A 26,461-nucleotide genomic window follows, 5' to 3' on the forward strand; every position below is an offset into this window, starting at 1 on the left:
CTGTTGTGAAAATTAAGTGTGATAATGTATAAAAAGCACTCAGCACAGTTATCTGTCACCATGATAAACACTCAAATGTCAGCCAGCAGCAATCCCCTACCTCAGCTTAGTCAATTCCCACTGATTGATCCATAGACAAGCAGTTCCTGGCCTAGCACTGCCTCTCAGCATTTTGCCTACGCCTTTATTCTATCTAGCACATGCAATTATTTTGAATGTGTTTGTCTCCTCTCTCTAGTATCACTCCTCACGGTCAGGACCTCACATCGCGAGTCCTTGCGTTCTTAGTTGCTTTCCTGGTAACCAGCACGTAATAGGCTCCAAGAATGTTTGTGGGAGGAACAGATCTATTTAAGTGAATTCTGCATTCTGGTTCAGGGCTGGGAGTCATTGTTTTTAATAATCAGGGCAACTGATTCTTATTAGGATGGTTTGGGAAACACCTTTCTTTGTCCAGCTACTGTTATGCAAAACACTATTCAGACAGGAAGGGCAATTCTAACAGAAACAGACAATGAAATAGAGCTATTAGGGTATGAAGGGCAGAGAAGTCTTTTTATTGTAAGTGAGTAAGAAATAATAAACTGTACTGGAGAGATGAAATGAGCTAGGTTGAAACTTAGGTTTTTTGAGACCCCCACTTTCCCTAAGAGTTAATTTCTTGTTCAGTATATACCAAGGAGAAATTTCCACAGGCAAAATTTTAGTCAGGTATGAAGGGCTTCCTTATTAAGGCTGTTTATAATGCAAACAAATAAACAGAAAGATTTCTTCTCCTGTTCATTAATTTTTGTAGGAGAGAGAAGACAAAATATTCTTCTTGTGTAACTTTGCAATAACCAACTATCTGTTTAGTTTATATGAATTTGATTATTTTTACAGTACTGTTTTTCTGCAGATTCTGTTATATAATTTTTATAAGTAAGCAATATCTTTGAAGAGTGAAATGGTGCTAAGCTGGAACATAAACATTTTTTGGAAGAATTGTTTTTGTGATGAACTGCTTCAGAATATAAGAAATCAAAAGATTTGGTTGTTAAATATTTGAGGGTATTTTTGAGGGACAGACTGAGAATGTCATTCCTCAGAAACCCTGGAAGAACATCCTTCGCAGTTAGTCTGATATCCTTTGTGTAACCTGGGCCTCCTTACAGACGGCTGACGCTATACAGAAGCTGGGAAGGAAGGACTAATAGCTCCATATGCTCCATTCAGTTTCTTCTTTGTAAATGGCGAAGGGCCCAGAGATGTCGGCAATAAATTTTCCTGTCTCTCTCTTGCCTTGTGGAGGACGGATGGGCACACAAGTGGGAGGCACAGAGCTCTTCTCCTTTCTGAGGCTGCCAAGGCCCCCGTGCTGGAGGCTCTTATGTGCCCAGTGAGGGAGTGCCGCGGTAGCCATCAGGCCCTGGCAGTGGAGGGGTGGAGAAGGGCATTCTAGCAGCTCAGATATCTTTAGGAATGTAGATAGAGCTAGACTGACACATCTCCATCTTCGGCTGGGACCACAGTAAATACCACTCTTTTCTCTCCAGGGATTATTAAAAAAAAAAAAAAAAAAAAAAAGCTTGCCATAATTTTCTCCACTTATTCACCTTTCTCTTTTATCCCTTCTCTCTTTGAGAAGATTAGCACTGTTAATTATAGTAGAAACCTTCACTGTAGTGCACTAAAAAGAATTTACTCTGACTTTCAGACAATTAGTGATATGAAAGCTTTACTTTGAAGGCTTGAAATGAAATTCTTTCTAGAAAAGTCTTTGCTCTCCAGTCCCAACAGTGAGAATTATCTATAAATTTAACAACTTATATTTGTTAACATGGTTTGGTAAAGCTCAAAAAGTTTTTTTCCTGCTCTTAACCAGGTTTTTCTATTTCATTTATTTTTTTATCTTTTGTCGAATTTATTAAATACCACACATTCTACTTTTCTAGCATGTTCTGTTCATTTTCATTTTCCTACTTTACTTTTTATCCTGTTTTCTAGTTACTTTTCACATTCTATTATTTTTGAAAGGTGTTCAAAATCACCTAAATAGTGTAGAACTTTAAAAGCTTTTAGCAGATATGCCACAATAAACTAGATTTAAACCTACATAATATGCTGTTGAAATCAAACAAAACCTAAAAGAAATTAATCTGCCACATATGAATGATGAACTTAATAGCTACTGTGTATATAACATGAATTCATAAATGATAACTTTCATAACTATAATTAGTATTACTTTTATACAATCAAATCCAGGGCTTGTTTTGTTAGTTCTCTATTTCCTATATGAATAGCCCCCATTCTGCATTTCCCTCAGAGCTAATTTACTGTTTAATACAAACACACACACACTCTGTTTGCTTAATGAAAGACAAAAGAGCCAGGTAATTTTCTCAGGCAACTGGGGTTCCATTCTCCCATTTGCTTGTGTCTGCTTCCCTCTGCCTTCCTCCATTTGCTACACATATCCCTACATTTTATGCCCAACATTATCTATGCTCACCTCCTTGTCCTTTGGTTTTCCCCACCTTCCTATACACCCCAAATTACCCATCCTCCATCCAAAGGCATGGTCCTACCCAGGCGAGTGGGGCGGAGTGGTAGGGGTAGAAAATAAGGATGACCCTAACAGAAGTGGGACCTCGCAGCCCCTGGAATGTTTAAATCCCTGGTACAAATGCTCTGAAGATCAAACAAAACAAAATATTTGTTAACAGTATATGAATAGGACAGAGTGGGTTGGAGCAAAGCCTGGATCTCCCTATTTTGATTGCAGTTGGTGTACTTAATAGCAGGTGGCATTTCCTGACTAACTGCTATGAAATTGTACCACTAGTGATGTTCATAAAGATTATAACTTACATCTCAAAATAACACAGTTGAGGGTGGGGGTTTTGTGATTTTTAAAGTTACATTTCCCCACCCCCACCTCTTTGTGCCTCACCCCTTGGGGCAGGAGAAAGCTGCCTGGCGGTGGCCCAGCTATCCAGGCAGATGCCAGTTTCTGTTGTGCTAATCGTCCTTGAACCAGGGACAAGCGCATTCGCGTTGGTGTTAATTGTCGCCGGCAGATCTCTTTCTGACCCTGCACCTGTTTCAGATCTGTCATAGACCATCATATTTTTCCTTTTAAAGAGGCAGATTATCTGCGGATCGGGTAACTGGAAGCATCTATTGCAGGACCCGGCAAGAACCCTCTGCGATCCTGCCCCGCCTGCTCCTCAGAACAGAGCACGTAGCAAGCACAGGCCTGCAAACGTGCTTGTGGTAGGTCGGGAGAGGGAAGGAGCGTATAAGCAAAGTGATTTCTATAGCTGCTCCTAGAGAATGGATTTGTCACTTAGAAGGAAAGACATCTGGATTGTAGGCAGTGTGTGCCTCATCTCGTCTTCCTTACTCTGGCGTGTGTTCCGGTCCGTGATGACACGGGGAGGTCACAGACAGGCTCCTGCTCTTGAGGACACACAGGTAGTAACACCACTTTTAACTAAAACAGATTCATTTTACTGTTCTATTTTAATGTTTCCAGCCAGGGAGTGGTGCTTGCCAAAGGAGATGGGATGCCATGCCCCATCTTGATCCTTGCCCAAAACTGCCTTCTTAGCAGGCATTGGGATAATAATAGAGACATGTGGCACGTTTCAACATTTCAAACACTTGCACCACCTCTGGGGAACCTCTAAGCAGCCATTCCTGATGCATATTAAAGTTGGTGATCTATTTTTGTTTGTGAGAACTAAAAATAATGTCAACATCTCTTCATTCTCCTTCTTATATGATTTAATTAGGAAAATAAAATAATACAAAAGCAAAACTTCCTTTCCCCTTATTAAGAAGTCTATGGCAAAAACAGTATCTGAAGAGTGATGACGTCTGCTGAGAAAGCCACCTATGCTTTTTCCTTTGAACTGTTGCCTGATAAGGCCTTTCACTGGATACCAAAGCTATTCCAGGAATGGAATTCAGCCAGGAAAATAGTAGGATTCTGCAAGAAGAAAAATGATTCAGATTCTAAGGATTTTAGCATTTTCCAAGAGAGGGTATTTGGATCTGGAAAAACAGCTCCTTCCACATATTTAATTCTTTTATCAATTAACATAGAATAAATTATTTTTAAAACAATTTAAGACAGTTTAGAAAATGCTACAGAAAACAGTCTTCACTGCTCCTGTAGCGGGTGGATTTACAGTGGAGTTCCTCAACTTTTTTCCATTATCATCTATGCCACTTCCAGAGAATTTTGGCTTTTTCTCCTAGTTGAATCCTTCCTATAAAATCTTAATACCATAGTTGGACTGTGTATCTGTTTATTTATTAAAGGTTTTTATCTATGCTTTCTACATAAAAAGGTAAGCTTTTTTTTTTTTCATTCCTAAAGAATCAATTTTCACTCCTTTGGAGGTGATGTCACCCTCATTGAGAATGTATGATTTAGAGTTAAAAATTGTTTCTCTGTGGGAGTTGGGCAATATATCTCTATGCCTGTATATAGATGCCTTATTTTTATCTTATTAAATAAGAAACCAACTCAGCAGCTTGGTGGTGTTTAGAGGACTGAGAGCTCTGGGAGTCAAGCTTTCCTAATGGCTCTGAGCCTTTCCAGGGGACCCTGACACTGTATTTCCGGGACCATTAAGTTCACTTTTAGAGGAATTGCCAAGCTTGGAATGATTTATCATCTGATCTATCTTGCTTGAGGACAAGGTAAAGGAGGTGGGAGAATGATGGATAGACAGGAACAGACTTTTTTTTTTTTTTTTTTTTTTTTTTAATAAGACATCATGAAACATTGTAAGTCTCTTTAGGTCTGACTTAGTATCACAGTTAGGCCTGCATTTTCAGACTTGGTCGCTGTTGCCCAAGCATTCATCCGTTTTGGCTGTTTAATGTATCTCCTATGGGAAATACTAGGCGGGTTTTAGTCTTCCAAATGAAAAAGAATCAGTTTTTCACCCAAGCTATGAGAATATAGCTCGCATAATATTTCCCAATGAAAAGGCCAACAAGATATATGAGCTAATTAGGAGTGTTGTTGGTGTATATTCTTAAAAGCTTTTGCAACTTTTTTTTTAGATTAAAGTTTATTGGGGTGACAATTGTTAGTAAAGTTACATAGATTTCAGGTGTACAATTCTGTAATACATCATTTATATCTCACACTGTGTGTTCACCACCCAGAGGCTGTTCTCTTTTCATCATCACATATTGGATCCCCTTTACCCTCATCTACCACCATTCTCCCCGCTTACCCTCTGGTAACCACTAAACTATTGTCTGTGTGTATGAGTTTTTGTTTCTTCATTTGTTTGTCTTGTTCTTTTGTTGTTTTCAGTTTTACATACCACATATCAGTGAAATGATATGGTTCTTGACTTTTTCTGTCTGACTTATTTCGCTTAACATGATAATCTCAAGATCCATCCATGTTGTCACAAATGGTACCATTTCATCTTTATTTATGGCAGAATAATATTCCATTGTGTATAGATAACACAACTTCTTTATCCATTCATCTATCAAAGGACACTGGTTGTTTCCATGTCTTGGCCACAATAAATAACGCTGAAATGAATATTGGAGCACATATGTCTTTATGGATAAATGTTTTCAGATTTTTTGGGTAGATACTCAGGAGAAGGATTGCTGAGTCATATGGTAATTCTATTCGTAATTTTTTGAGGAACCTCCACACTGCCTTCCATAACGGCTGCACCAGTCTGCATTCCCACCAACAGTGTATGAGGGTTCCTTTTTCTCCACAGCCTCTCCAACACTTGTTATTATTTGTCTTGTTGATGATAGCCATTCTAACTGGGGTGAGGTGATATCTCATTGTGGTTTTTATTTGCATTTCTTTGATGATTAGTGATGTTGAGCATTTTTTCATATGTCTATTGGCTATTCGTATGCCCTCTTTGGAGAAATGTCTCTTCAGCTTCTCTGCTCATTTTTTAATTGGATTGTTTGTTTTTGTTGTTGTTGAGTTATATGATTTCCTCATATATTTTGGATATTAGCCCTTTATCGGAGGCATAGTTTGCAAAAATCTTCTCCCATTTGTTGGTTGCATCTTTATTTTGTCGATGGTTTCTTCTGCTGTGCAGAAGCTTTTTAGTTTGATATAGTTCCATTCATTTATTTTAGCTTTTACTTCCCTTGACTTTGGAGTCAAACTCATAAAATGCTCTTTGAACCAAAAGTCCATAAGTTCGGTACCTATGTTTTCTTCTATGCAGTTTATTGTTTCAGGTTTTATGTTTAGGTTTTTGATCCATTTTGAGTTAATTTTGGTACACGGTGACAGCAGTCTAGTTTCATTTTTTTGCATGTGGCTTTCCAATTCTCCCAGCACCATTTATTGAAGAGGCTGTCTTTTCTCCATTGTATGTTTTTGGCTTCTTTGTCAAAAATCATCTGTCCATATTTATGTGGGTTTATTTCTGGGTTCTCAATTTTATTCCATTGGTCTGTGTGTCTGTTTTTCTGCCAATACAATACTGTTTTGATTATTGTAGCCCTGTAGTACAAGCTGAAGACAGGGAGTGCGATACCTCCAGCATTGTTCTTTTTTCTTAGGATTGCTTTGGCTATTCCGGGTCTTTTGTGGTTCCATACAAATTTGATGATTTTTTTGTTCTATTTCTTTTTAAAAAGCCATTGGGATTTTGATGGGAATGGCATTAAATCTGTATATTGCTTTCGCTAATATGGCCATTTTAACTATGTTGATTCTTCCAATCCATGAACATGGAGTGTCTTTCCATTTTTTTTTTGTCTTCTTCAATTTCTTTTAAAAATGTCTTACAGTTTTTAGTATATAGTCTTTCACATCCTTGGTTAAGTTTATTCTTAGGTATTTTATGCTTTTTGTTGCAATTGCAAAAGGAATTGTTTTATTTCTTTTTCTGAGATTTCACTGTTATTATATAGGACCGCAAAGGACTTTTTTACGTTGATTTTGTAGCCGGCAACTTGACTGTGTTCGTTTATTATTTCTTTTTTTAAAAGATTTTATCGGGAAAGGGGAACAGGACTTTATTGGGGAACAGTGTGTACTTCCAGGCCTTTTTTCCAAGTCAAGTTGTTGTCCCCCCAATCTCAGGTGTGGAGGGTGCCGCTCAGCTTCAAGCCATTGTCCTTTCAGTCTTAGTTGTGGAGGGTGCAGCTCAGCTCCAGGTCCAGTTGCCGTTGCTAGTTGCAGGGGGCACAGCCCACCATTCCTTGTGGGAATCGAAACCGGCAACCTTGTGGTTGAGAGGACACGCTCAATCAACTGAGCCGTCCAGGAGCTCAGTGGCAGCTCAGCTCAAGGTGCCGTGTTCAATCTTAGTTGCATGGGGCGCTGCCCACCATCCCTTGTGGGACTCGAGGAGTTGAACCAGCAACCTTGTGGTTGAGAGCCCACTGGCCCATGTGAGAATCGAACCGGCAGCCTTCGGAGTTAGGAGGCTGGAGCTCTAACCGCCTGAGCCACCGGGTCGGCCCACGTTTATTATTTCTAATAGCTTTTTGGTGGAGTCTTTAGTGTTTTCTATATGTAGCCTCATGGCATCTGCAAAAAGTGACAACTTGACTTCTTCATTCCCAATTCAGATGCCTTTTCTTTCTTTCTTTTGCCTGATTGCTCTTGCGAGGACTTCCAACACTATGTTGAAAAGCAGAGGTGATAGGGGACAGCCCTGTCATGTTCCTGAACATAGAGCGAAGGGCTTCAGTTTTTCACTGTTACTTATATTAGCCAAAGGTTTGTCATATATCGCGTTTATTTTGTTAAGGTATTTTCCTTCTATACCTATTTTATTATGTGTTTTATTCATAAATGTATGTTGTATCTTGTCAAATGCTTTTTCTTCATCAATTGATATAATCATATGACTTTTTTCCTTTATTTTGTTTATGTGGCATATCACATTGATCGATTTGCATATATTAAACCATCTTAGTGCCCCTGGGATGAACTCCACTTGGTCGTGATGTATAATCTTTTTAATGTATTGTTGCATTCAATTTGCTAGAATTTTGTTTAGGATTTTTACATCTGTATTCATCAGAGATATTGGTCTGTAATTTTCTTTTTTTGTGTTGTCCTTACCAGGTTTTGGTATCAGGGTAATGTTGGCCTCATAAAATGAGTTGGGGAGTATTGTCTCTTCTTCAATTTTTTGGAAGAGTTTGAGTAGGACAGGTATTAGATCCCCTTTGAAGGTTTAGTAGAATTCACTAGTGAAGTCATCTTTGTCCCAGACTTTTGCTTTAAGGAAGGTTTCAGATGACCGATTCAATTTCCTTACTGGTGATTGGTCTGTTTAGATTTTCTAATTCTTTGTGATTCAGCCTAGGAAGCCTATATGTTTCTAAGAACTTGTCCATTTCTTCTAGGTTATTGAATTTGGTGGCATATAGTCCTTCATGGTATTCTTGGATGATCCTTTGTACTTCTGTGGCGTCCGTGGTAACTTCCCCTTTTTCATTTCTGGTTTTGTTTATTTGTGTCTTTTCTGTTTTTATCTTAGTGAATCTAGCCAAGGGTTTGTCAATTTTGTTAATCTTTTCAAAGTACCAACTCTTGTTGCATTAATTTTGTCTATTGTTTTTTGTTCTTTATTTCATTTAGTTCTGCTCTGATTTTTATTATTTCCTTCTTTTTGCTGACTTTGGGTTTCATTTGTTCTTCTTTTTCTAGTTCTTCAAGGTGTAACGTGAGGTTATTTATCTGGGATTTTTCTCTTTTTTGAGATAGTCTTGTAATGATATAAATTTCCCTCTTAAAACTGCTTTTGCTGCATCCCAAAAATTTTGGTAGGATGTATTTTCATTCTAATTTGTTTCTATGTTTCTTTTGACCTCTCTTCTTATTTCTTCTTAACCCAGTCATTCTTTATTAGTATGTTGTTTAATCTCTACATATTTGTAGTGTTTCCTGCTGTTTTCCTGCAGTCGATATCCAATTTTGTGATCAGAGAATATGCTTGGTATGATTTCAATCTTCTTAAATTTGCTGATTTTAGTTTTATGTCCCAACATATGGTTTTCTCTTGAGAATGTTCCATGTACACTAGAAAAGAATGTATGGTCTGATGTTCTAGCATGAAGTTCTCTATAAATGTGAATTATGTCCCTTTCAGTTAATGTGTCACTTAGCACTGGTATTTATTTATTTTCTGTTTGGATCATTTTCTATGATCGAGCCATAGCTGTCAATGATGTATTTAGGTCCCCTCCTATATTTGTGTTTTGGTCAATTTCTCCCTTTAGTTCTATTAGTAGTTACTTGGTATATTTCGGTGCTCCATGATTGGGGGCACAAATATTGATGAGTGTATGTCTTCTTGTTGTATAGTCCCCTTTATCATTATGAGATGTCCCTCTTTGTCTCTTGTTACTTTTTTTTATCTTGAAGTCTGTTTCATCTGATATCAGTATGGCTACACTTGATTTTATCTGGATACCATTTACTCGGAGTGTCAATTTCCACCCTTTCAGTTTGAGTCTATATTTGTCCTTGTAGCTGAGCTGTGTCTCTTGGAGGCAGGATATAGTTGGGTTTAATTTTTTGATACAATCAGCTACTCTGTGCCTTTTTATTGGTGAGTTCAGTCCATGTACATTTAGGGTGATTATTGATATGTGAGGATATTCTATCATTCTATCTTTGGTTTTCTGGTAGAACTGTGTCTCTATTGTTTCTTTGTCTTTTTGTTGCTATCTATTATTTCAGTGTGGTTGTATTCTATGATTTTTCCCTCTATTTATTCTTTTATTATGTTATATATTTCAGTTCAGGATTGTTTTTTTGAGTGGTTACCATTACGTTTATATAAAAGAAAGTTTCATATTTAAAGTATTCCCTTTTCTTCAACATGCTTATTTTCTCCATTCTCTTATGCTACTTCAGACCTTTACTCTCTCCCCTTTTATGTTTTATTTTTTGTCACTAATTATCCCTAGTTGTACTGGTTGAATAGCCTCCTTCAGTATTTTTTGCAGTGCAGGTCGTATATTAGTAAATTCTTTCAGCTTCTGTATGTCTGGAAAGATCTTTATTCCTCCTTCATATCTAAAGGATATTTTTGCTGGATACATTATTCCTGGCTCCTAATTTCTTTCTTTGAGTAGTTTGAATATTTGCATCCACTCTCCCCTGGCTTGTAGAGTTTCTGCTGAAAAATCTGATGACAATCTAATGGGTTTTCCTTTGTAGGTTACCGTCTGCTTTTCCCTGGCTGCCTTGAGGATTCTTTCTTTGTCGTTGATTTTAGACAGTTTCAATACAATGTGCCTTGGAGAAGGCCTGTTGGGGTTGAGGTAATTAGGTGTTCTATTTGCTTCTTAGATTTGAGGATACAGTTCTCTCCAATGTTTGAGAAGTTCTCATTGACTATTTGTTTGAATATATCTCTGTTCCCTTCTCCCTTTCTTTTCCTGCTAGCATGACCATTATTCTTACATTGCTCTTTCTTATGGAGTCAGAAAGTTCTTGTAGAGTTCTTTCATTTCTTTTAACTCTCAAGTCTCTCTTTTCTTCGGTTTGTGTCATTTCCAAATTTCTATCTTCGATGTCATTGATTCTTTCCTCCATCTGGTCAACTCTACTACCTAAGCTGATTATTTCATTCTTTATTTCTTTTACTGAGTTCTTAATCTCTAGAAATTCTATTTAGTTCTTTTTAAAAATTGTAATCTCTTTGGTAAAATGTTCGTTTTGTTTTTTGATTGTGTTTCTGAGTTAATTAAACTGCCTATCTGTGTTTTCTTGCATCTTGTTGAGTTTTTTCAGAGCACCAATCTTGAATTTTCTGTCATTTAAGTCACATATTTCCATGTCTTTCAAATCATTTTCAGGAGACTTTTCATTTTCTCTCTGAGCTGCCTTGTTAACTTGGCTATTCATGGCAATTAGTGAATTATTTTTTCTCTTCCTGGGCATTTACAGGAGTTTATTCTGCCACAGGTTGGTAGGAAGAGGTCTTTGCTTTGCTTTCCAGTAAGTGTTGGTAGAATGTTTTATTTTCTTTCCAAGTGCAGCCTTTAATTCTCTCTAACACTGTAGTGTTATATTTTTTCTGACTGTTCCAGCTTTTCACACAGTGGGGGATTCCTTGGAAGGTGGGCTTCTCCTCTGTGAGCACGTCGCTTGGGTCTCAGGGCACAGCCTCTGTTGGGGGATGTGGAAAGCTTTTGAAGTTCCAAAGCTCTTCCTGCACCAGATTCAGAGCCTGTGTGGTTCAGCAGTTCTGTTTACTCCTGCAGGGATCCGCCCAGATAGGTGGGGCTGGGGGCGGGGTGAGTTGTGAGAGGTGGCCCAGAGCAATGGCAGGGCGACCACCACCACAGCCGGTCCTGCTTCCACAGCTCCCAACCCCTGTGCCGGAACTAGTTGGCCTCGAATCTGTGTCTGCGGTCCACAGTTCTCAGAACAGCAAATATTCTGTTCTTTTGATCTGACACTGCTACTGTTCCGCTTCTAGCACCGGGCAGGTGGGGGCGGGGTGAGCTCTGGGAGGGTAGGGAGGGGGCGGCTAGTCTCAGTGTCTAAGGCTTCCGTTCTCTGCTCGGCAGTGAGGGCCCAAACCACGGTTTTCAGCCTTCTTCCCTCAGTCTTTGCTCCGAGGTCTCTGCCGTGAGCGTTTGGTTCAGCCGTGTTATATGCTGCCCCCTCAGCCCTGTGGGCCATAAGCGGAGCACTAGCTGTCCAAGTTCTTTTCTCTCCTGCAGCTGCAGTAGCCCCAAAATACAGGGAGCTCCCAGCTCCAGCCCTCTCAGACTGTGTCTCCACAATTCCCACTTTCCTCCTCCTCCACTCGCCCAATGTGCCCTCCTTTAGATGATTTCAGTCTCTTAGTCTTGCCTATCTGCTGTGCAGGGAGTCCTTTGTGGAATTATAGTTGTTCAATTTGTTGTAAATTCTAGGACAGATTTGAAGAGGCTCACCTCACACCGCCATTTCTATGATGTCATTTCTTTTTTTTTTTTTTTGAAACTTTTAACTGTAAAGAATATGTCTCTTAAATCAGATTCTACAACATATCCTCTTACTTTTTTCCCATTGCTAATGATTATTTAGAAATGTGAGCTTAGAAATTTATATAAGCACAGCAGTTTTAGGAACAGTCTTTATAGGGGCATCAGAGAATCCTATTTGTGATATTAGTGTGCTCTATATCCATTCAGGACATAAAACAATGGAAAGGCCTTTCCAATACACGGGGTACAGATACCTGCCTATGTAGGTTTGGGTGTTTTGTTTAAACACACAGATGAGTCTTAGTATTATGTTTGTGCCATTTCAGGTTCTCAGAATAATTAAAATTCTAATAGTTCTGTGTTAGTTGGGATATTTTGAGAAAAATATCTTATTTTCTCTCTCTGAAAGTTAAAGCAATGTAGTAAAAAATATAAATATTGCAAAACAAGTCTGTGTTCCTAAGTAAGAAAATGCATAACATGTTTGATAATGGAATTCCTAAATATAATTGGCCAAACTATGTCCTTATCCACTTACCTAAAACATTATGGTTGTAAAAAGCACATTTATCTATTATTGTTTTCCAGACTTCAGTTTTTCACATTTCTACCTTCATGATTTGTTGCTATATCTGCATACTACTTTTACCCTTATTAATTAGTATTTTCATATATTAAGTCTTTTAAAAATATTAGCAAAAGCAATAACAGAGTTTTGATGTGCTTATTCTATATTTTCAAATATGTGTACTCCCCCCCCCCCCACACACACATTTTTTAGATGATTTTTTAATTAATCCAAAATCCCTAGCAATGAGGTTATCCCACGTCAGCTCGTGGACACCTGGACAAGGGAAGCTATTTCCAGGTCTCCGTCCTGTGCCATTTGGCACTTTCAATTCCATTTCTCATTTTCTGCCTGCCATGTAGTGACAGTAACAAATACCCGAGAAACTGGTGATAAGCAGGCAGCAATGGAGAGAAGAGAGATCTGAAGTTTTCCCTCTAGATTGCATATATATGGAAAATCGATAACAGGTAACATTTACTTAGTGCTTCTTACGTGCTTAGACCTGTGTTCTCCATATTGTCCCTCCTGAGGTCCCATCAGAAAGCAGAACTGAGACAAGAGCATGTGTGTCAATGGTTTGTTTTGGGAACTGACTTCAGGGCATAGGCACGGGGGCCTGGGGAGTGTGAAAAAGGGAAGGAGAGAAGCCACAACAAGGTCACATTGCCAAGCTGACCACTGTTGGTGGTGACCTCAGAGCTGCTCACCCGTAGGACTAAGGGGGGCACTATCCACCGGTGACATCCCTACTGGTTAAGGGCTACGGGAGGGTGACTAACCCCATGGAATTTTCAGTAGCATATGGGTGAATGCTGGTTCCCATGGGGGTCCCAGGCAGCACTTCTATTTCATTTACAACTTTTCATTAGGGAAAAGCATTTGATTTGCTAGTCCTTTGATTGTATAAAAATTATACCAGCACAAACTTGCGGTACAAGCCATGGCTCATTTTGTTCATCTACTCAGGGATTCTGATGAGTGCAGGGTATTGTGGCATTTCTATAATGAATAGATACTGAAGGCCTGTGTTCTCAGAGATTAGGGACATCAGAAGCACAGCTCTTGAGGGAACTTGGAGGTCAGCTCATCCAAATCCTTCTTTGAAGAGGGAACCAAAGTCCAAGAGAGGTAAAATGGACTTGTCCAAGATTCGTGACATTGAGGGACTATCCTTTCCTAAAAGTAGAATTATCTTGCAACCCTAGCTCTTGTGTTGCTTTTCCACATTTTGTTTAGTCAGAGCCAGCCTTCTTCACAGAATGGGTGGGTAGCACTTGGCATGGTCGCTGTCAAGGTTCCCTGTTGGCCTTTCCCCATGTAAGCGCAGCTCACTGGTGACTGGGGCAGGCTTGGGGTCAGTGGTGGCCTCGCAGCGTGGCTGACCAGCAGCCGAGCCTTCAGGCCTCTTGCCTTAGTGCCACCTCTTTCTAGGTAGGAGCATCCTGCTTCTTAAGTCCTATGTTTCAGCCTCCTCCTCTGAGAACAGTTCCCCCAAGGCCTCAGTCTGGGAGCTGGGAAGACTCAGATTTAATGCTCTGTCAGTGGCCAGGTGTCAGGAAATCTAATAAAAAGGCAATGATGAGGCTAGAAATGAGGGGAGATTGTCTAGTTGACCTTTAACTTCTAGTATTTCGATTCCAAATGTGAGCAGTGAACAAGGATGTAAAGTTTTCCTCTTCTTATACATGTTATACTGTTTAGGATAGGGGTTAAATTAGGATAGGGGTTAAATATACAAATGAATTATAAAGGCAAGGTTTTAAGTCCTGATGCATTTTTTTCTGTGTGCTTGAGAAAGGACTAAACCTTCTGTACAATGTAAATATTTTATAACAGCATTTTCTCACTTCTGGCCATACAACTCTAAGTGGAGTTCCCACTCCACTGTCTTTGGTATACCAGTGTGTGTTGCGTCCGGCGCAACACGGGCACTGAGAGAATGAGAAGGGGTGGCAAAGGGGTAAGAAAGAAAGAGAAATCAAGAAAGTTTTGAAACAGGGACCAAGGGTCTCACAGCCTCAAAAGACTGAGAGCCCCGAATCGGGCCACCTATTGATGCACATAGAGAAAGTAGCATAGTTTTTCCTACAGTCTGTGGGTCTCATACACCACACCAGAAAACTGGTTCAAACCGATCACCCTTGCCTGCCGAGAGCCCCATGATGTATTAGTAATTGTTGTTTGTACCTCCCCAGGGGACAAAACCTTTATGCTGAAAACTTAACTGAGATGGAGAACTGATGTTATCATTTCCCAAGCAGGTTGTGGGAAGAAATACAGCCACAGAGGCAGAAGCTCTCCTTAGCTGGGGTATGGTGGGGGACTGTGCCCACCTCTATCAACCCCGTGAGTTCTCCTGGTGGTCCCCACGTGACTGTGCCTGTCTTAGGTCATTCCTCTCTTGAGGAATCTTACCCATCATTGGCTAGCCAGCCATCCTTTGGGGGCCAAACAGAGAGACATAAGGTACAAGCACAAAGGTGAAGCAAAGTCCCTGAAAGGATTAGTCTCACAGACTCTTCTTTCTTTTTAGGGGTAGGCATGAGGGGACAGACGGGCAGGCAGCTGCGTGACAAGTGTGCAGGCATGGACCTGGCATTTTTAACGGCAGAGTTCTGACTAACAGAGTTCTAACGGCAGAATAATTACCCTCTGGCAAGTGTTGCTCTGTCAGCCTGGGCCTGCACCAGAGCGTCTGTCTGTTCTAGCGGCCCACTTCCACCTTGCATATTTTTGACTCTAGCATGTATTTAGTCTTCAGGATGCTTTCGGATTCTGAAAGTGGTTTTGAGTTCCCTCAAACATCTAGGGGATAGGAGAGGAGGAAATGGCAGGAGGTGAAGATTTTATTTGGAGCTTCTAAATCTCCCAGAATCTGCCAAAGGCTTTGGCACCCTCCTGAATCACTCAAGCCCCTTCAGTTCTCTGGGAGAGCTTCAGAGAGCCTTGTGAGTGTGGCCTCAGAAAACGCTCATCACCCACTCCAGCCAGAACCCTAAGGAAGCTCCCAGCAGCTCTTGGTGTTTTCCCAAAGTGCCCAAGCAAGGAGAGGTTGGAACAGGCAAGAGGAACACAGGATGAATCTAATTTTCCAGCACTGCCTTTCACTAGACCATCATCCACTGGACCAGCAGTCCTCAAAGTGAGGTCCCCAGACACCCTGGGGGAACATAAGACTTTTTCAGGGGTCTGCAAGGTCAAAACTATTTTCAGAATAATTCTAATAGTTTTGCTTTCTTCATTGCCTTCACAATTGCACTAATGAAGAACAGGCAGTGGGGGGTAAAACTGCTATCACCTCAGCACAAAATAAGGCAATGGCACCAAACTGTGCTAGTAATCACCTCTAGACACTCAAACTTTTTGTTTTTGTTTTCAAAGAGCCAGTTTTCCTTAAGAATGTACTTGATGAAACAAGAACATAAATATGCTTAATCAGCCTATGTCCATATAGATTCTATATTAACTTAATAAAGAATTACTGAGTCCCCTACTGCATGACAGACACAGTCTTGGATTTGCTGGGATCCCCCCATGACTGATGCCAAATACGGCCGTGGCTTAGAGGGCTGATTCTTGAAACTCAAAGATGCAAGAAGTTTCATTTACTGAGGGTCTCAAAATGAGGCAGAATCTGATGAAACAAGATCATTTATTTAACAGTTAAACACAGGATACATGTTTGGGTTGCAAATGGCTCTTTCCTTTCAGCCTGAAGCTCAGCATATTTATATAGAGATGTTTTACGTTAGGGTCTTCCCTTAGACTACTTGGCAATCTCAAGTCATTTAGAAACTTAAAAATGGATAATGACAAGTGTTAGGTCTCATTTATTCCTAACCTTCTAGAATGGGCATGTTGAATTGACATGATAATATGGATAAGTTTCTACATTCTAAAGGCTGTATTTGCATTCTACTTATTTATGCCTTTAACTTGGGTCTGTTTACTTATTTAACAAACATGTAAATGGCCCTCACTGTGCGCCAGACCCTATGCTCAGCACTTTGCAAATGTGAACTCATTTAAACCTTGCAGGCACTACCCTGCTGGGCCCTGTAGATGGTAAGAGTGATTGCTAACAGTTATGTTGTGTTTATTGTGATCCAGAAGCTCAGATATGCGCTTTTCATACCGGGTATGAGCTAATCTTCACAATGGCCTTATGAATTTGGTATAATTATTACCTCATATAAGTGAACTGAGGCTAAGTGAGATCAGGAACTTGCCCAAAGTTATGCAACCATATACCATGATATTTCTTTTTGAATGATGAGCTGGCCCAACACATGAAACAGGTAATGTGGTTTATTTATAGAAAATTTAACTAGAATTTATTTTTCCAAAGTAAATGTTAAGTATTTGAAAACAAATCATCTCTAATGAATTTTTAAAGGGTAGTTTGTATTATCTTCACATTATCTGAAATATAGTTCACATTTGATGATTGTTTTGGTTATTTGTTCTAATTCTTTATTGAGTAAATTAACATTGGGATCTAGGTACAAAGATATAAACACAACCAGACTGGATAGTTCCTTTTTCAGGGCAAATTGAAGCTCGTCTCTGGAACTGCAGTGTAACAGTGACCTCCAGTGGGCAGAAGTTGCAAAAGTTACTGCAGCAGTGCAATGAAGTTGGAGTCTGTTAAGCTAATCCTTCTGATTGTTGAAATCAGTGTCCTCTGGCTGTAGTCGGCCTGTTCTCAGCCATGGGTTCATGAACACAGGAAGAATACGTTGGAACTAAGGATTATTTCAAACACATAACAAGGTTGGAAAATTATACATTAAATGCTGTTTGTCACCACGCTATAAAATTATTTTGTTATACATACAACAGTTTCTTTTCCCCCATTTTTAATTAATTCTAATGACGTCTCAACTATTGAATGAAATTGACTTTTCACTAAAGATAGATCAGGAAGGTGGCTAATCCAAAGGTTATCTTGTTTAGTTTTTTTATAGTATTACTAGGTATTTTTTCAGGTTTGCGTACACACGTTTTACCTACATAATGAGAAGTTACAATGTGAGATATTTTTTACTGTGTAATGTAGTTTATAAGACCACAAGTTTGATTCATTTTTGCCTCTTGCTGCCTTTATGACACCGAGCATATGATTTAATCTCTTTCAGCCCATTTCCTCGTCTGGGGTTAATAATACCAACCCCTCCAGCATTGTTGTATAACACAGTTAACAGAGTGCTTGGCATGGAGAAAGTTCTCCATAAGCAAAACAGTAAGCTTTGACTACTGATGGCAGCTAAACCTTTATACAACAGACTTAGTTTCCTGAGGGACTTTTCTCCTCTCATTTCTTTCCATCCCACACTTCCTTCCATGTTTCCCAGCAATTGCGTTGGAAACCTTAGCGATCCTGATACCTCTCTGTCCTGCCCTGTTGCCCCTCCCTTCTGTCACAGCCTATCAGACACCAAATTCTGTAAGTGGCTTCTTGAAAGGTTCCTTACACCTCTCCTTTTCGTTCCCACTAGAATGAAGGCAAAATGGGTTAGTATTTCTCCCACTGTCACTGAAGGATGTGTACAGATGAGTTATCTTCTCTTAGGAGGGAAAAAGCACTCCATCCAGTCCGGTGTAAATTCTCTTTCAAGATGCCCAACTATTAACAGGATCACAATGGGAAAGTGACTTGAAAAACGAAAAGATTAACGGTGGGATAATATTATTTGATACACAGAAGGATTTAGCCATATGGGCTTAAAAGAACATGAGAAAAGGCACATACTATTATTTTATTGAACACATTACCCAGTATGCCATGGGAACTGGGCAGTGAGCGGTTGGTTCAAGCCTGATGGAGATACAGTTTACAAAGATTCACAGACTCAGAAATTACAACCATTACTATTACCGATATGTCAAAGAGCAGGAGAGATTCTATTGATGTCCTGTCCAGAACCTTTGTCTCTTGATATTTCAAATGGTGAACAGTCAGACCTGACTTATCTAGCTGTTAGACACAACAGGGTAAGCTGCATTTCCCATCTCCGAACTTTCTGTCCTTGTTCCCTGAAAACCATCCCTAGTCCTAAGCTCAGAAGGCCACACACAATGTATTACAGATCTGTATGTTCTAATAAAATTAACTGGGAATACAGGGAAGAATGGAAAGCTACCAGGCATAATTTCTAACACTTAAGCTTGTCCACCAGAAGATAATGAATTATAATTGAAGCCTGTCAACCTAGCTCCAATTATTCTATTTTAATATTATGTGTTTGTGTGATTATTCTCCAACATACAACATTGGAAATTGTTATTGCACGTTAAAATATTAAAGGCTCTGGGAGGTCCCCATGTTAAAACAACAGCAAAACTGTTTTTAACCAGGCACATGAGAAGCAGTCAATAAACATTAACTCATATCTGAAACATTATTAGCATTATTATTTATCCTAAGAGCTTTCAAAATTTATTTGAGTACTGAACTCTTCTGTCTCCTGACTAATTTTCACATCTCAGGGCACCGTTAAGATGTACCTTAGGGAACACTGGTTTACAGAGGACCGATTATTGACTTTGGTGTCAAATAGACCCAGATTCAAATCCCCATGGGACCAGCTGTGTGACCTTCGTCATTTAACCTGAGACTTGGTCCTGGGTTCATCAAAATGGTGTAATAACTCCAACCTTGCAGGATAATTGGAAAGATTGAATCTGTCTGTTAGCAAGTGGCTTGGTGCCTGGCACAGAGATGTGACTCCCAACATTTAATTTCTGTTCCCACTTTTTTACTTTTCACCACACCTTTCCCCATTCTCTCTCCTGTTCTGTGCCTTTTGAAACCCTTCCTGTCCTTCAAACCAGGTTCAAATCTCACCACAGTTGATCGTAATCTGACCTCCCCAGTCTGCACTGAGTACATCATCATCTTTTTTTTTTTTTTTTTTTATTTTATTGGGGAAGGGAAACAGGACTTTATTGGGGAACAGTGTGTACTTCTAAGATTTTTTCCAAGTCAAGTTGTTGTCCTTTCAGTCTTAGTTGTGGAGGGCGCAGCTCAGCTCCAGGTCCAGTTGCCATTGTTAGTTGCAGGTGGCGCAGTCCACCATCCCTTGCGGGAATCAAGGAGTCCAACCGACAACTTCGTGGTTGAGAACCCACTGGCCCATGTGGGAATCAAACCAGCAGCCTTCAGCGTTAGGAGCACAGAGCTCTAACCGCCTGAGCCACTGGGCTGGTCCAGAGTATATCATCATTTAAGTACCCCGTTTAACTACCCTGCGCCATTTCTGTGGATAGCTTTGGTGTCCTTTCTGGTAATTATTATTTCATGGGTTGGGCCTCCAGTCCTAAAAAGCTGGGGCTCCTCCCCTGTGGGGCTCATTCCCATACATTTCTTTGTATATTTCATAGCAACTGTGTTGTGCATGTCCATTTTCATTTGTGTTCTACTTATTACTAACACATTTTAGGAACAATTTCATATTTTAAGTCTTAGAAGTGAGGATAATTATTAAATACTTATTTCAAATATTTAAACAAAGTAACAAACAGGGCCAGCCTCCAAACAGCAGAATACTGTATTTGGAATAGTGTTGGCGCTGGACATCTTTCTCAAGAATTACAAGAGAATGTACTTGAGTGAAATTCTAATTATTTCTAGACTGGCAAAATCAATTTTGAGAGGTGTGATCTGATGTACCCCAGCTTTCTTCATTTACTCACAAATCAGAGTATCCTCTATAAGCGAATACCTGTAGTTCTGGGTGCTTTCTGCGCCTTTCTGCAGAATAAGGCAGTTTGCTACCTCTTTCTTTCAAGTCGAAATTTACTTATCAATTTGCACTCTGAAATGGCTCTAATAAAATTGAATGAAAATTGTTTATAATTATAGCCAAGAGGCATTGCATAAATTCTGAAGTCCCTTTTAGAATTAATAATCTAAGAAAGGGCAAGTTAATTTGAACACAATTTTAATATATTTGTTTGTTTCTTTTATATGTTCTACTCTTTGAAAGTTGCTATTTTATGTGTGATGACGATAGTCATTCATCACAAACCAGAATCTTATTACTCTGAGTGAGGTCCATGACTCCTCACGTCACCTGGTCCCATCCAGGACTACTAAGTAGAAATCTGCTTTTTCACAAGGTCCCTGGACAATTAATGTACACATTAAGGTTTGAGAAGTGCCAGCACATTCATTACCTTTTGCAACTGAAAAATGAAGGATCAATTAAAGTGTACTGTAAAAAAAATTGCTGAAATAAAAATAAACATTTACTACTGCAGTTCTGGCTATGTTTACCTAAGTATTACATATATACACACACATCCAGAATGTGTATGTGTGTGTGTGTGTGTGTGTGTGTGTGTGTGTGTGTGTGTGTGTATTCACCCAGGAGTCTCTCAGACTGTTCCTTGGGAACCAGGCAATATCCTTTCTTGAACATTTTAAGGGCATTTATTTTCTTGGTAAAATAAATATGTCTAATAATAATTCTTTCATTAGATTTCACAGGCAGAGAAAATACAAAACTTGCACTCTGACCAGTTAGATGAGCTGGGCTGAGGGAACATGTGAAGAGCCATGCCTGGAGGTCACACTGGTCCTCTCAGATGTGGGTCTGTTTATGCAGATCCTCACCTGTTGGTGAGGTGGTCGGTCGCCCTGTGCTGAGATGCTGTGTTGTGGAAATTCCCTGGTCTGCCCTTGTTGGCAAAGCAGGAGGCAGTTTACTTGAAAGCCACATATGAGCTGAGAAAAAGAAATAATCTGTTTTGTAACTCAGTTACTTCTGCAGGTGCTTTCTAGCATATAAATGTCAGCATGTGAGGTATGGAGAGGCTGAATCCATTCTACCTTTGCTGGCTTTAGGTTCAGAAACTCCCAAGGTCACGTGGAAAAATCACTGGTATTTGGATGTAGTGGGCTTTGCCATTCACATTAGTTAGATAAATGACCTTGACTTTGAGCAAGTTATGTGATTCTGATATTTCTTTATCTGGGATGAGAATCACTGATTTAAGGGAGCATTTCTCAAACTCTCCTGAAGATGCGAATCACCAAGGATGCTTGGTGAATATTCAGATCCCCAGTAGCCCTCCCCCACTCCAAAAAAAACCCCAAACTACTGAAGCAGAATCTCCACGAGTGAAGCTTGGGAATGTGTGTTTTTAATAACCATCCAGGGGATTCATTTTATTTTTATTTTTCAATTACAGTTGACGTACAGTATTATATTAGTGTCAGGTTTATAGCATAGTGATAGACATTGATACAACTTATGAAGTGATCATCCCAATAAGTCTAGAACCCATCTGAAACATACACATTTATTCCAATGTTACTGACTGTATTCTCTATGCTATACTTTACATCCCACAGCCATTTTATAACATTTTATTACATCCCATGACCATTTATATGTCCTTCTTCTTTTTTTCTTTTATAATGAGAAACATTCTTTTTCTTTTTTTAAACTTTTATTTATTTAAGTGTGTTTTTCAGGACCCATTAGCTCCAAGTAAAGTAGATGTTACAATCTAGTTGTGAAGGGCGCAGTTCACAGTGGCCCATGAGGGGATCGAACCGGCAACCTTGTTAAGAGCACTGCGCTCTAACCAACTGAGCTAACCGGCCGCCCCCAATTTGTATTTCTTCTTCATTTTTTTTTTTAATTAAAATTTTTGGGGTGACAATTGTTAGTAAAGTTACATAGATTTGTACACCTGAAATCAATTTGTACTTCTCAATACCTTCACCTTTTTTCACCCAGCCCCCAATCCCCCCTCCCATCTGGCAAATGTCAAAATGTTCACTATATCTAGGAGGTTGTTTCTGTTTTATTTGTTTGTTTATTTTTTGAGGGGTAATGATAGCTTTTATTTTCTTTTTTATATTTTATTTTATTTTTATTAGTTTCAGGTGTGCAAAGCAATGTAATAGTTAGACATTTAAACCACTCAAAGTGATAACCCACTCCAAAGCTACTATCCCTCTGACATCTTATATAGCTGTTACAATACTATTGACTATCTTCGCTATGTTGTACTCCACATCCTGTGACTATATACACCTATATATTTAGTTATAGTTGACATTCAATATTATTCTACTTCAGCTTCAGGTGTCTAGCGCATTGGTCAGGGATCTACACAGTCTATGACGTGATCCCCCTGATAAGTCCAGTGTCCATCTGGCACCTTACAAAATCTTTATAACATTATTAGTTATATTCCCCATACTGTATTAACTACCAATTGTATTTCTTCATGCCTTCACCTTTTTCACCCTGTCCCCAACCCCATTCCCTTCTATCACCCTGACAAATCTAGTACCTATCTGGCACCGTACCTAGTTATCACAATATTATTGACTATATTCCTTATGCTATACCCTACATCCCCATGACTACTGTGTAACAATGTATTTATACTTAATCTCTTCCCCTTTCACCCATCCTTCACCCCCCTCCCATCTTAAAGAAGTCCCTCCAAGATTCCTTGTAATACTGTTTTGGTGGTGATGAACTCCTTCAGCTTTTTCTTCTCTGGGAAGCTCCTTATCTGTCCTTCAACTCTAAATGACAGCCTTGCTGGGAGCAGCAATCTCGGTGGTATGTCGTTGCTTTTCATCACTTGGAATATTTCCTGCCACTCCCTTCTTGCCTGCAGAGTTTCTGTTGAGAGATCAGCTGCCAGTCGTATGGGGGCTCCCTTGTAGGTAACCAACTGCTTTTCTCTTGCTGCTTTTAAGATTCTCTCTTTGTCTTTAACCTTTGGCATCTTAATTATGATGTGTCTCAGTGTTTATCTTGTTTGGGGCTCTGCGATTTCTGGGCTTGCATGTCCATTTCCTTCACCAGGTTAGGGAACTTTTCTGTCATATTTCTTCAAATAGGTTTTCAATTCCTTACTCTGTTTCTTCTCCTTCTGGAATCCCTATAATGCAAATGTTGCTACGCTTGATGTTGTCCCAGAGGACCTTTAAACTCTCCTCCATTTTTTGTATTCTTTTTTCTTTTTGCTGTTCTGGTTTGGTGTTTTCTGCTACCTTATCTTCTACATTACTGGTTGGATCCTCTACTTCATCTAATCTACTGTTGATTCCCTGTAATATATTCTTCATTTCTGTTATTGTATCCTTTATTTCTGACTGGTTCTTTTTCATGGTTTTCATCTCCATTTTTATGCTTCCCATCTCTCTGTTGAAGTTCTCCCTGAGACCATTGAGCATTTTTATAACCAGTATTTGGAACTCTGTGTCTGATAGATTGCTTATCTCTGTTTCACTTAGTTCTTTTTCTGGAGCTTTGTTCTGTTCTTTTATTTGGGACATGTTTCTTTCTTCTTTTTTAAATTAAAGTTATTGGGCTGACAATTGTTAGTAAAGTCACATAGATTTCAGGTGTACAATTCTGTAATACGTCCTCTCTATATCACATTGTGTCTTCACCACCCAGAGTCAGTTCTCCTTCCATCACCACATATTTTGATCCCCTTTACCCTCATCTCCCACCCCCCATCCCCCTTACCCTGGGACATGTTTCTTTATCTACTAATTTTGGCTGCATCCCTGTGTTTGTTTCTATATATTAGGTAGGGATGCTATGTCTTCTGGTCTTAGTAGAGTGGCCTTACGTAGTAGGTATGCTGTGGGATTCAGTGGCACAGTCTTTCTGCTCACCTGAGCCACAGACTCCAGGTGTGTCCCTTGTGTGGATTATGTGTGCACTCCTCTTTAGTTGAGCCTTGGTTGATAATTGCACATCAATGGGAGGGACTGACCCTTGGGCTCACTGATTGTGAGGACTGGCCTTGACTACAGATGAAGAATGGTTGTGCAGGGGCTGACCCTACGGAGCAGGATCTGCCTCAGCAGGACTCTGGTGCCTGCCCAATCTGCCCCTTGGGTGTGTCATACTTGGAGGCAGCTCATTTTGAAGCTGGCCCCTGGGGGCACCAGCCCAGGGCCACTGTGGGGACAGAGCCCCAGAAAGCAGTTTCCAGGCTCTCGGCCTCTCATAGAAAGGTGCTGGCTCAGGTAGTAAATGGACATCGACTGTGATCAAATAGCCATCAGCTGTGGCTAGTTGGCCATCAGCTGTAACCAGTGAGCCATTGGCCACAAATATAACTGCCGTGGCTATGCTAGCAGAAAATGGGAGCTAGCAAGAAGATGGTGGCTGAGGTAGCAAGCGCAGATTGCAGTTAGCAAGGGGTTGGTGGGTTGGCAGAGAAGAGGACGGCAGGCTGCGAATTGTGTTGCTCCTGGTTCCTATGTCTCCAACCCAGCTGCCAGTGAGAGTATAGTGGTATGACTCCCCTACCTGTGGCTCCGTGGGTGTTCCTTTTTGGCCTCACCATATCCTGCGTTCTTGTGTGGTGAGTGGGAGCAGAGACCCTGCAGGCCGCCCCGCACGATAGCCACCTTGGAGGGGATCTGCTGTAGGTCAAGTTCAGCCACAGCCCGTGCCCCACCAGGGCCACCTGGCAGGAGCCACAAAGAAATCCACAGATGGCTGCCACCCATGCTCTTCTTGGAAGTACCTTGAGAGGCCAAGCCATGAATCAAGGCTGGCTGCTGCTAGTGCCACACTTAGGGCTGCTCAGCCAGAGGTGCCAGACATGCTCAAGTCAGATGCTGCTTGTCTGGGTTCCACAAACATTTGAGAGACCCTAGGAAAGTCTGCGGCTTGAGCCAAGGCAGGCAGTTTGCACAAAAAATCCACTGGAAGTGGCCTGAGTGTGCCTGAAAGTTGGGTGGGGCGGGGTCTCGAATCACTAGGGTGTGGCAAGCGAGCAAAGGGTGGAGATTCAGATATGGCAGCCACCTGTGTCTGCACCAGGGAAAGGGGGAGGGCTCAGTGAAGAAAAATTGGCGTCTACCAGCTCCCACGTCCAGGAGAAAACCTCCTCTCCAGCCCCTGTCCCAAGCCAGACAACTCAATGCCCCACCATATGCCCATGCCGCCTCTCCAGCCACTGCCTCAATGCTGGAGCTCACAGCGAGTGATTCTGTTGGTGTGGACTAAGTCCACACTTAGTCCCTTTAAGAGGAGCACCTGAGAGTGCAGCCACACTCAGTCTCACTCAGTCACAATCTGCTCTGGTTTTCACAACCAGAAATTATGGGGACTTCTCTCCCTGGCACTGGAACCCTGGACTGGGCTGGGGCTGGGATCTCTCACTCCTCTGGGATATTGGAGGACCCCCACAACTGAAATATCCCTCATAATCTTTAATGGTCATATGCGGGTGTGGGACCAGCCCATTCCATGTCTCTGCCCTTCCTACCAGTCTGGAGGTGGCTTCTTCTGCACGTTGTTAGTTGAAAGACTTCAGTACAGCTTGATTTTAAGCGATTCTCAATAATGGTTGTTTTGTAGATTAGTTGTAATTTTGATGCGGTTGTGAGAGAAAGTAAGCACAGCATTTACCTACTACACCGTCTTGGTTGTAATCCCTTATTTTTATTTTTCAATTATAGCTGACATTAAATATTATATTAGTTTCAGGTGTACAGCATAGTGGTTAGACATTTATATAACATTTATACATCTATGAGTTTGTTTCTGTTTGTTTGTTTTGTTTTTAGACTCTACATACAGATGAATCCATATAGTATTTCTCTTTCTCTCTGACTTATTTCACTTAGCATAATACCCTCTAGGTCCAAATAGTAAGATTTCGTGGGGTTTTTTTATGGCTGAGTAATATTCCATTGTATATGTGTACCACTTCTGCTTTATACATTTGTCTTTTGACTGGAGCACCTAATCTATTTATATTTTAAGTTTTTTTTTTTTTTTTTTTAAGATTTTATTAGGGAAGGGGAACAGGACTTTATTGGAGAACAGTGTGTACTTCTGGGACTTTTTCCAAGTCAAGTTGTTGTCCTGTCAATCTTAGTTGTGGAGGGCGCAGCTCAGTTCCAGGTCCATTTGCCGTTGTTAGTTGTTA

At 40.3% G+C, this 26,461-nt stretch overlaps 1 protein-coding gene across 3 annotated transcripts in view; it reads left to right on the plus strand.

Annotated features, from left to right (window-relative positions):
- Positions 1-26,461, plus strand: part of MYLK4 (myosin light chain kinase family member 4) — a 124,242-nt gene that overhangs the window by 21,022 nt on the left and 76,759 nt on the right. Inside the window, exon 1 of one of the 3 annotated variants that reach the window (XM_033113953.1) lies at positions 3,270-3,459. The exons of the other annotated variants lie outside the window; for them this stretch is intronic. Within the exon in view, the coding sequence (XP_032969844.1) occupies positions 3,319-3,459 (141 nt within the window). The 5' untranslated portion in view covers positions 3,270-3,318. Of the gene's footprint in view, positions 1-3,269; positions 3,460-26,461 lie in introns of those variants that run through there. 3 annotated transcript variants of the gene reach the window in all.

The sequence above is a fragment of the Rhinolophus ferrumequinum genome, chromosome 9 (genome assembly GCF_004115265.2).
Source record: "Rhinolophus ferrumequinum isolate MPI-CBG mRhiFer1 chromosome 9, mRhiFer1_v1.p, whole genome shotgun sequence".
Lineage (NCBI taxonomy): Eukaryota > Metazoa > Chordata > Mammalia > Chiroptera > Rhinolophidae > Rhinolophus > Rhinolophus ferrumequinum.